General features: G+C 35.2%; 3 protein-coding genes across 5 annotated transcripts; 1 reads left to right on the forward strand and 2 right to left on the reverse strand.

Moving 5' to 3' along the window:
- Positions 1-26: 26 nt before the first annotated feature.
- Positions 27-5128, reverse strand: LOC114878708 (TWiK family of potassium channels protein 7-like). 2 transcript variants are annotated; one of them, XM_046290145.1, is made up of 11 exons: positions 5051-5128; positions 3859-4203; positions 3199-3330; positions 2953-3142; positions 2672-2887; positions 2323-2472; positions 1938-2139; positions 1686-1878; positions 1189-1617; positions 418-590; positions 27-321 (listed from the first exon to the last, which is right to left on the reverse strand). In XM_046290145.1, the coding sequence occupies exons 2-8, from the start codon at positions 4030-4032 to the stop codon at positions 1689-1691; spliced, it is 1254 nt and encodes a 417-aa protein (XP_046146101.1). In that variant the 5' UTR covers positions 4033-4203; positions 5051-5128; the 3' UTR covers positions 27-321; positions 418-590; positions 1189-1617; positions 1686-1688. The 2 variants fall into 2 exon arrangements, with proteins under 2 accessions (XP_046146101.1, XP_046146100.1); XM_046290144.1 differs by having other exon boundaries at positions 1189-1878.
- On the forward strand, positions 718-6605 carry LOC114878709 (TIP41-like protein). Of its 2 annotated transcripts, none has more exons than XM_046290146.1 (6): positions 718-978; positions 5078-5266; positions 5340-5519; positions 5592-5814; positions 5901-6059; positions 6129-6605. In XM_046290146.1, exons 2-6 carry the CDS (start codon positions 5088-5090, stop codon positions 6321-6323), a joined length of 936 nt encoding a protein of 311 aa, XP_046146102.1. In that variant the 5' UTR covers positions 718-978; positions 5078-5087; the 3' UTR covers positions 6324-6605. The 2 variants fall into 2 exon arrangements, with proteins under 2 accessions (XP_046146102.1, XP_029048647.1); XM_029192814.2 differs by lacking the exon at positions 718-978 and adding an exon at positions 4554-4733.
- Positions 6552-7897, reverse strand: LOC114878710. Its single transcript, XM_029192816.2, has 4 exons — positions 7582-7897; positions 7313-7492; positions 7029-7240; positions 6552-6964 (listed from the first exon to the last, which is right to left on the reverse strand). Exons 1-4 carry the CDS (start codon positions 7721-7723, stop codon positions 6674-6676), a joined length of 825 nt encoding a protein of 274 aa, XP_029048649.1. The 5' UTR covers positions 7724-7897; the 3' UTR covers positions 6552-6673.
- Between the last annotated feature and the right edge of the window lie 2744 nt (positions 7898-10641).

Below are 10641 nucleotides of genomic sequence, written 5' to 3' on the forward strand. Positions count from 1 at the left end.
GTTTCTAAGAAATAAATTAAGATCAGTTATTTCTCTTCGATCCTTATTTTATTATTAAAGTAACTTTACGATCTTAAACATTCACAGAATCTTTCCTTTTACGAAGTGTGTTTAAACTTTAATATTTTAATGAAATTACATGGTTTTCAATCACAACACAATGTAAAACATAAATCTATTGAAAAATGTTGATAATTCTGTCTAATTTATTGTTCGCGTTGAGTCCATTTTTCTAGATGAGAAATTGAAAATAAATCAAATATAGACTGATTTTCTTCATGAAACTGTTGAATCCGAACTCTTAAATTCTCTAACATCAACCTGAGAAATGAATAAAGATCAATCGGGTTATCAAATATTCTATTTCACTGGTTACATTTCAATAAATGAAATGAAATGGTTTATTCGATCGATCACCTGAAAGATTCTGCCATTTCTCTGGAGAAATCGAGTAAAGTTTGCATAGATAAATTGCTAAAGTCTGCAAAACTTTTTTTAACAATGGCATTGTGCTGCTTGTTCCCTTGAATTATTTCTTCCAATTTCGGTGGCTCGGTAGGATCTTTAATACCGGTCATCGTACTCATTTGCTAAACAAGAAAAATTAGATAATAATCTAATTATTATTAAACTCAATTTTATTCTAAGTAATGTCTAATTATTGTGAGCAATAATGATTCGCAACAAGGTCGCATCGTCATAAAACATTCTTTCTACCTTTCATGTACACCAATGGTCCTGGTTAATGTTTTACCCTTTAGCGAATTCAAAAATTCCGCGCGAAACGGTATATACATATGAATGGCGTGACGGTAAGGGCTAGAAACACGTTTGGTATTTGTTGCGATCCTACCTCCCGTTTTTTTATACGTCAAGAAAAAGAAGCCAAGAAAGACGATTATTTTGATTTAGAGATCCATTTTTCATCATATAAAATTACACATATAATACACGTAAATTTTAAACAATTCTAAAAAGGTTAGTATAGACAATCAATAACGAATAATTGTTCAGAAAAATAACGTTAATATTTATTTTTCTTTTCATCAATTAATCGTTTCGTATACGTCATAAATAGATGCACAGGTATATGTGTATATGGTGAAAATTTTCCTAATGTAAAACTGTCAAGTGCGAACACAACTACAACTGTCTCTCTTCTTTACTGGGTTTTATTTAAATACGCACACGGTACGCAATACACACGATAGCCGACGGCTTCTCGTTTCTGTTTTGCATGATCTGGACCATCGAGCCTTGATTATTAACTCTACCACTGTCGCAGTCGTCACTGAGTAAGAGTTGACAACGAACGCAGTACAACCTTTCCTGTTCTGCTTCGTGCGGTACCACCAATTCTAAATATAGCAACTCCTTCAGTGACAAATTATTGTTTTCGTCGATTCGGTCGGTCCAACATTAGGACTACTGATCGAACTCGGGGCTGTTGCTATCTGCGCGCTCACAATTCTACCAGGCTGCGCGCGCAGATTACGCGGGTAATACGAAAAATACCTTTAATTGGCACACTAATTGGCATACTTGTCAAGCGTCACAGATAATTAATTGTCGACAGTTTCCATGGCAATATTTAACGTAACGTTTACACAGAAATATCTGAAAGTATAACCAAACGACGTAAACGTAGTCAAACGTTATCCTAAGACAATTATAAAATTCGATACCAGTCAGACGCTTGATTCGTAAATGACAATTTGAACTATCGGCTTTGTTTTCATTTGAGTGTTGTTCGCGTTTGCGGCAATGTCGCGAAGCACAGCCTCCACCGCCTCTTCCCATTCTTGATCTTTCGAATCTCCTCGACTGAACGAAGCTGACCACTTTAAACGTGGCATTGATATCACCGTCAATACTTTTCTATTAAACAGTTCAACGTATGATTATTTCAATTTAATATACGACATCCCGATAGTCACCTGAGGTCCGAATGAAGCGCGGACATGTCACCTCCAGCCTGTTCGCCAAGTCTTCGAATGGTTTCTGCTAACGGACCGCTAAGTCTCTGTAGTCTTCTCCACGATTGAGCGTATTGTCGTCTCACAAGTTCAATGATGGTGCTCGTTAACGCCAGGCCAACCAGAATGTACAGCGTGCAGAGTAACGTGTACTTTGGTTTTTCTGCGTACGAGCGATGACACGAAGCGTAGCTATAATAAATGTATAAACACGGACTACGCGAATATACATACTCGTATTATTATCGTCTACAACATTCTACGCGTACAATAAAAACTACTGCGTTGCTTAAAAAGGGCGATTGTTGAAAACGAATGATATACATATATATGTCGCGTAACTTACTCGGTACCAAGTCACCGAATCCAATTGTGGTCATGGTCACGAAACAAAAGTAAAATCCATCAAAGAAGTCCCAATCATCTTCCCACAACATAAACATACCTGCACCACAAGCAAGGTATAGAAAAAGAAGTAAGATTGCTGCCAAAGCACCTAGAAGAACGTAGACGATTAGTATCGAATGAATATATTTTCTCTTCACCGGTATATTTTCAATGCCATTTATGTGAATCACGCGCACACTTTAAACATATCCAATGTTGATAGCAACATGCAAATCTCGAGTATAAAATTAGTAATCGCTGCTTGGTATTTCTCTGTTTTGTTATTCGAACTGAGTGGTCGAATTTACCGAGCGATCGCCTTCCGGTCGAGTTGGTCGGAACCCAAGCGAAGGAAAAACGAAACGGAAGTTTCGATTTCACGGCCAAACCGACTTTAACTACCACCTTGGCAAATAACTTCCCCCAGTCGGCTATAACTATTAACGTTAATGGTATTCCGACGAAAGCAAACAAAATGCAGAACATCCTTCCCCAACTAGTAGAAGGTACAACGTTTCCGTATCCTAAAAAATAAAAGGACACATGTTAGCACAAGAGTTATCTCTGCGTTACAATTATTATTTGTTACCGATAGTAGTAAGAACAGTGCTTGCGAAAAAAACAGCTTGGAGAATGCTCCATCTCTCAGTAACAATCGGCGGCAATTCGCTCGTGTTTCGATCTGCTTGATCGATTGTATCTGTCACAAAACTTATCAACAGACCACCTTGCGCTGCTTCTTGGACAGCCTCTTCGTAAACACGTAATTTCACGCTGACCTGTAACCATTTATCATTCACTTTAAGAATTATGTGTTCATTGAACGATCACTTACCAATGTTCGTAAATTTGAGACATCAGTGTTATTAGAAATAGAGTTAACGAACGAGTGCCGGTGGATGCGCAAATTGGCGCGCAAACTTTCCAAACGCGCCAGCTCGGCCGGAAGTTCGATATGTCGAAAAACCTGAAAAATTACTAAAAATGTATTATAATATTTCGGGATGTTTAATTCCTCTGAAATATTATGACGATGATGTTTTATGTTAATGAACTGACGTCAGTTCACATATTTACGAATCTCTTGAATTCAAGTGGTTTACTTCGGATTACACTTTTATAGCCTCATCAATCATTGTCTCTTATGGGGAATAATGTTTATAATTGTGTTAGCATAGAATACTTATAATGATATCGTATTTCAATTAAATAAGTTAGTAAATTTAAAAAATATGAAATAAAATTAGTATTCGTAAAAAATTAACAATAGAGGTTAATAGTAATCGCATCCAAACGTACGATTGGTCCATTGCTAAAAATAAAGATACCAATTGGAAATCCAGACTCGCGTTGTTATCTCTATAAATATTGTGTTCCGCGTAAACTCGTGTGAGTGAATAGCTAAAAATTTTGACATTTGTTATTGCATTCCATAGTTTTGATCAAATATCAATGATAACTATGATTTACTTATAAATTTATTAATTGAACTTACTAAAGCGCCGATCGCCGTGTACAGCATCAAAGTAATCAAAAGTCCGATGTGACCAGCAATTGATTTAACTTTTCGTATATGCTCCTCCCAAAAGAGTGGACTTTTATCCGTGATTTCGTTGACACTGTTATTTCCTTCGGCGAATTCTACGGACAAAGATTTTTTATCCGTCATTTTTAGATGTACACGTTTCTTGGAACACGTAACTGTGTCCGACACCCAAGCAGAACTGATCTCGGCTCCACTCGAATCCTCCACAACCGCTCCGGTTATTTCCGTATGGAAGAGCGAAGGAAGTGTAGTCTTCAAACTCCCCCAACCGGAATTCGATTTGGTCAGCCATTTCTAGAAAACGATCGGTTTAGTCTCTCATTGCGATTCTTATTAAAAAATAAGAATAATTTAATTCGAGCGAAGACTCCGCTATTAAACGACTGATAGGATTTTTTGTGACTTTTTAACTCAAAAATTACATTATCAATTTTGACCATTCTTTGCAAACTGATCACATTTGCTATCTGATTTGCATGGTACCGAGCATGGTGGACAGTTCCTAATAAAATCTAAAAAGCAAAGTATTAATTTAAATTGATTTACGATTGACTGAAAAATGATTTATCACTCTGGTCATTGTTTAATGTAAAATGAAATGTGGCGCTGCTTTTTAAAAACTGCATAATTATGGAGGACGCATAAGTTTGCACAGTCGATAATGTAGTTTTATAAAGAGACCGCTATTGTTATGCTCCACAAAAACTTAAAATAATTAAAAAGGAAGGGCACGCAATTGGAATAGAAATAAAATATACCATTAAGGAATTAAGATCACGTGTACAATGTTAATTGGGAATTAGTTTAAATATTAAATTTAACCAGTAAGTATGGCTTGTAAATAATATGACAGGTTAAAAGATGTTATCAATAGTACTTAAATTTGAGTAAAAAATCATTATTAATTACAAAAGATGTGAAGAAACGTTAAATAATAGTGTTAGACATTAAAATATGATTCAAATAAATAACAGTCTATGAATAATATCTAATATATGTAACCATTCTACTTTATTTATATCAATATTTACTATGTTTAATCAAAATGTATTGAATATTTATATCCTAGCCTTTTTTAAATATCTTCTATTAACATACAATATGTTGAAGAATAAGTTTTACAGTTAAAATGTTGATTTACCTTTAATTTGTTTAACCATTGTTTTAGGTTGTAGGCAATGACGGCAGTGAAAGTTCATGGTGAAATTGATATCTTAAGACTTCCTGTGAATCAAGAAGAACATGTATTTCCCCCATGGCTCATTAAGTATACACAGTCCCACATACTTCATTCGAAATGCTCCAAAAATGAAAATGGATGCAATGAGACAGATGCTAATATCTGTCAATTTTGCATGTATGATACATAATCTTATATTCTTGATAAAATAAAGCAAGGATGAGATTATATCCTATAATTAATTTCATAGGTTTAGCCGTACTCTAGATTTGCCTCATATGCCAGACATGGTATTTCCAAACAATATATTAACATTAAAACATAAAGATGGTGCTACCTTAGAATTCAATGCCTTAGATGCATTAAAAACTGTATCTAATGGGAAAATTAATGTCCAACTAGCATGTGCAGAGGCATGGAAAGAATCTAGGTATAAATATTTTTATTCTTTAAATCAGTCTTTATCGTACTAATTTTCTGCTTAAATACTGTTTTTAATCAGGTCAGAGAGCAGTGAATACTTGGAAGAAAAGGTAAAGCCATTTGATTGGACATTTACGACTACTTATAGCGGTACAATGTCTAACTTTGAAGTTCAGGAAACTAGCGAACGAATTAATATGGATAAATTAAGGAGAAGAGATAAAATCTTGTTTTACCATGATTTAACATTGTTCGAAGATGAACTTCACGATAATGGTATTGCAGTTTGTTCGGTAAAAATTGTAAGTTAGTAAATTCGTTTTAAGTTAAAATTGAACGAAAAATGTATATCTGAACCGACACTAATTTTATGTATTACTTTAAACAGCGCGTAATGCCAACTAGTTTTTTCATTTTATTAAGATATTTTTTGAGAATTGATGGCGTAATGTTGAGAATAAACGATACCCGTATTTATCATGAATTTGGACATAACTATTTACTGAGAGAATATACGACAAGAGAATCCAAGGTTGAAGACATACGAGTAAGTAATTATATATATATACATATTTAACTGAGAGTAACAGAAGTAAAATATATTTTATTCTTTTAGGCCCCACCTACCCTTTTTATAGAACCAAGCGAAATAGCACCATATTTGCCCCTAACTGGAAGTTATTATCATAAATTGATTATTCATTCAAAGAAAACGGAATCAGTCCCAAACAATAAATTACCTAATGACAAAATGGCTAACAGTGACACAGTTAGCGCCAGTAAAAGTGAAACAGACAATTCTGTTACTTAAAATTTGTTTGTGTGTTTTAAATGTATTACAATCCAGAAATATTAATAATAGAGCATTTATTAATAAAATAAAAAAAGAAATCTTATAATTCCAATGCAATACAATAATTTTAAAATTGTCATGTGACCTTTAAAAACATTGTAAAAGCTTTGATATCATGTGAGTGCTCTGACCAATGAAAGGTCCAAAATTTTTAAAATTTGCTAAACAATGTTTAATACACAAACAAAATATTCACATATTGTTTTATTGTTCGATTATAAATATATACATTTTAAGTAATATATTTTACATTCTTACCCTTATCTTTATTAATACTGAATCAAGGCATCGAGAAGATATCCGAATTTTTAAGAAGCTGATGAACTATTTTCGGGTGTATCGTATCTTCTTTGAACAACTGTACCCAACCATGAAATTAGTTTTTTATTATATTCAGACTCGTCGATGCAAGTCACTGCAGTTGCATAGAAATTCAATTTTGCAACAGACAAATCTTCAAATGTAATCTCTTTCCGTGATTTTTTTCTATCAAGAAAGTCAAGTGAACAATACCCTACTGCATGTATATAATCATGAGGGGCAATTTTTTTACCAAGCAAACCATTATTTGTCTCCAATGCCCAGTTATGTTCTATAATCTGTGTAAGATTTAATTGATTAACTTTACATGTAATATGTATTTGAGAAGAGCTTCTTACTTACAGCCATAGTACGTATACTTGTATCAGGTGGATAATAAAAGTTTGGACGTGGATTAGGAAACTTTGATGGACATATTTGTGTCTGCAATCCATTCATATCGATATTCCTTGCATGTTTACCATACTTTTTGTCAATAATACACCTTTTATAACTATCTATGTCAAATTTTCTTTTTTCATAAAAAATTTTAATAGTCCCTGTTCCATCCTCAACTAATGAAAAGTATCTTTAAGATTCATAGTTTCTAAATAAATCTATTCCTATATTTACATTATTCATATTACCCTGATATTCATAAAATCTTGCATCCTGTGAGGTGCCTAATACAAAGCCTACTATTTCTATCTTTCCTATTTTAATGTAAGGCATATTAAGGGGATGAAATTTAATACCGCCATTCTCTAGATAAGGCACAAATCTGTTCAACTCTGTTATTAAACAAGGTTCGCTTACCGACACTTTACCTAAAATGATTTATCAGGATGTGTACAAAAACAAATTAAAATTTTAAACAACGTAAATTTTACGTTTGCATACGCCCTAGAAAACGTACCTTTCTTTTTTTCTAGATATTTATAATTGATCCATTCTTCTTTTTCAGAAAGATAGAATGGAAAATCATAATCTTCTGGAATCGAAACAAAATCTGGTGTTATATCTTTAGGTAAATCTTCCCAATTATATATTTCCGACATTTCCAAAAGATATAACTTAAATATTTCGATAAAATTAAATAACTGATTGCTGTAAATAATTAACTACTTATAACACGAAACTTTAAATATAATTTCTAATGCGTAAATAAACTTAGGGCACGTTGAGTTTGATTAAAAAAAATTATATAAAAAAATGGCGGTAAAATGTTCGTTACAGCGGGAAACGACATTCAAATACGCTGTCTGGTGACAGAAAAGGAAACTATAAAGCGCAGTGATTTTTGCGCTCCCTATCGGCAAAATGAAAAACTTCATTTTTGTATCAAACAGTAGATGGTGCCACTTGTTTTTCCGCTATAGCGGTTTTTTTAAATTGTACCGAGTAAATTTTAAACAACGATTTATTCACAAATGAAGTGTTGTATGAAAAAATGTCACTCTACATTTTCGACTTCCAGTTTTATGAAGATTCAACCTCCATCCGGTTAGTGACCTAAGTCGGAAACATCCTTTATATGCATATAACTAATATGTTTATAAAAAATTAACTTGAGTTCAATTTGCCGACATACAAATAACAAACATTTATTTGAATTCTGGTATTTTTTAGTAGGTAAGGTCATTTAACCATTAGCGGTAATCATAAATTAACTTCCAGGTTTGTTAATAGATGGCGGCAGCCTTCCCATTTAAATTAAAAAAAAAAATTGCTATTTAATTAACTATGTAAATTACTGAACATTTATTGCTAAAGTAATTAGGTTTAGATGTCGACAATAAGTGTTGATAACTAAACAGATATATTACTTGTTAACAATTAAGGTATCCACGCGATATCGCGTTCTTAAAGATTGCGGCACACACTGAGTGACTATGTAAATAGGTAATAAAAAAATAAAAATAAAAGACAACTTTGGATATTAATGGGTTAAGTTGAAATATGTAAATCACTATTATATCCTAAACTAGTTTCCAGTTCCAGGGCCTCGTAAATTCAAGTCCATTAATATCAACTAACATTTATGTTAAACGCAGCGATATTTAATATAGTTATTAGTAATATAAAAATGTAATTGCTTTCTCGTGTATCCTTGACTCGTTAATCTGTAACATACATCGATGAAATAGTTGTGAATGGTAATGAAAACCGATAGTGGTCATTGAAGGAATAGAGGCAGCCGAGGTTCCTTCGGTTGGAACCGTAATTGTTGTTACCAGTTGTACTGTATCGCAGTAGACCAACACGAATCAGGTCCCGTGTGCATTGTTCCTTTACACACCGTCTGACCTTGAGAAGGTCACGCCTGTTACACGCACCTCGCATTCCTCGAATCCCCCGCGTTCCATTCTTCGCGGAGGCAAGCTAACTTCGATCAGCAATAACGTTTCATTCGCGATCATAATACTTGCCTTTCATCAATTGAACAGTGCACGTCATTTCTTCTATGGCTTTGCGAATCATCCCGTTTCTCCAATGTTTCGATGATGACCTAAAAAAATAAATAGTTGGTTAGAAAAATTATATACTTTCGTGTAGGTGTCATTCACCAATACAAGATTGAAGGGGGTAGGTGATACGTCCATCAATTCAATAGTAAAGAATTTTTTCCCTGGATTTTTCCTAGACCAGAGGCAAATGGTGGAAAACCCTTCCCTTTATACTTACCCTGCGTAACACCCCTCTACATACATAGTGTAATAAATAAAATATAAAACGTTTCGTTTTACGAGAGGTTCGTTCCCATCGCTGGGCATCGCTACCTCGCACGCTAGCACGATGCGTAGGTGTTTCCGGCCGGCTGAAGCACGGGCATCTGCTCGGTCTCTCGGTGAACGCGAGAAAGAGAAAGAGCAATATCGTCGGCGCGACGCGAGAAGAAGGAGTAAGGGAGAGGCAGCAGGCGAAGCGAGAAAAATAGAGTCTGCCAGCGGGTGAGCGAGTAGAAAAGCAGGATGCGAAAGGAAGGACGGCGATCGTAGAGGGGGCAAAGAGAGAGAAAGAGAGAGCGTACGGCCGGAAGCAGTTACTCGTGCGATGTAACGAAAATATCAGGCGTCCGTTTCGCAATCGGCCTACCCGCGTTCGTCGAGTTTAATATAGAACACTCGCACGCCCTGTCGCGAAAACATCACGCTAACGTCGTTAAGCGTGCCTTCTGCTTATCCGCGTTTATCGCGTTAATATTGAAAATTGTCCTTTCCATACTTTCAATCTCGTCGATTTAATTTTACCCCGTTTCCCAGGTAGGACGCACCTTCTGCGTCTCATGCTATTCCTATAGCGGCATCCCTGACGCACCAAGTGCGGCATATCCTGTTTACGCAATTAGCCGCTTTCGACAAATATCGTCTGATTTTTGTTTAAAGGTTCAAAATGAATAATTTTCGAATGATATTCGACGAGGAATACCGATCGTGATACGTTTCACGCTTCATCCTCGTTTCACCTACCGCATGCACGAGCAATCAATAAGGATGTTCGTAGAACGACACTAGAAATATCACGCGGTTCCCGGAATATCGCGAGCATTCCGCGAACGTCGCCCTATCAATCTCGATTCTTCACTCGTACTGCATTATTAGACGGTATTTTTGTGTTTCCGGGACGTTGCACCACATACAGGCTGTTAAAAAAGTAACGGCCAATTGTGTCATTTTTTCTTATTTAAAATGAATGGTAAAATCATGGGGGTTCGATGGATGCGTATACATTGTATCAAGAAGGAAACTAGTTTGAAAGGGGGAAAGGGTTAAAGGACGCGTCCGGTAGCTTGGACTTCTTTGAACGTAGCTGAACGAGTCGTCAAGGTAAGGCAAAAGCAAGGCAAAGGCAAAGGCAAAGGCAAAGGCAAAGGCAAGGCAAAAGCAAGGCTGACCAATCTTCCCTCGTTGATGCGTTCGTTCGAACCAAGCGGAAGGGATAAGTAACCGGAGGTAGTGATGAATTAGAGACTGAT

Source organism: Osmia bicornis, chromosome 2 (assembly GCF_907164935.1).
Source record: "Osmia bicornis bicornis chromosome 2, iOsmBic2.1, whole genome shotgun sequence".
NCBI classification, from domain to species: domain Eukaryota; kingdom Metazoa; phylum Arthropoda; class Insecta; order Hymenoptera; family Megachilidae; genus Osmia; species Osmia bicornis.

Excerpts from the sequence above, each read along its gene's own strand:
- LOC114878708 (XM_046290145.1), bottom strand. The coding sequence starts at position 4,032 with ATGACGGATAAAAAATCTTTGTCCGTAGAATTCGCCGAAGGAAATAAC. Across the intron at positions 3,143-3,198 it reads TCTCAAATTTACGAACATTG|GTCAGCGTGAAATTACGTGT; the intron begins GTAAGTGATCGT and ends AAATGGTTACAG. Across the intron at positions 2,140-2,322 it reads ATTCGGTGACTTGGTACCGA|AAAAACCAAAGTACACGTTA; the intron begins GTAAGTTACGCG and ends GCTCGTACGCAG.
- LOC114878709 (XM_046290146.1), top strand. The coding sequence starts at position 5,088 with ATGACGGCAGTGAAAGTTCATGGTGAAATTGATATCTTAAGACTTCCT. Across the intron at positions 5,267-5,339 it reads AATATCTGTCAATTTTGCAT|GTTTAGCCGTACTCTAGATT; the intron begins GTATGATACATA and ends TTAATTTCATAG. Across the intron at positions 6,060-6,128 it reads CCAAGGTTGAAGACATACGA|GCCCCACCTACCCTTTTTAT; the intron begins GTAAGTAATTAT and ends TTATTCTTTTAG.
- LOC114878710 (XM_029192816.2), bottom strand. The coding sequence starts at position 7,723 with ATGTCGGAAATATATAATTGGGAAGATTTACCTAAAGATATAACACCA. Across the intron at positions 7,493-7,581 it reads ATATCTAGAAAAAAAGAAAG|GTAAAGTGTCGGTAAGCGAA; the intron begins GTACGTTTTCTA and ends AAATCATTTTAG. Across the intron at positions 6,965-7,028 it reads CAAGTATACGTACTATGGCT|ATTATAGAACATAACTGGGC; the intron begins GTAAGTAAGAAG and ends AATCTTACACAG.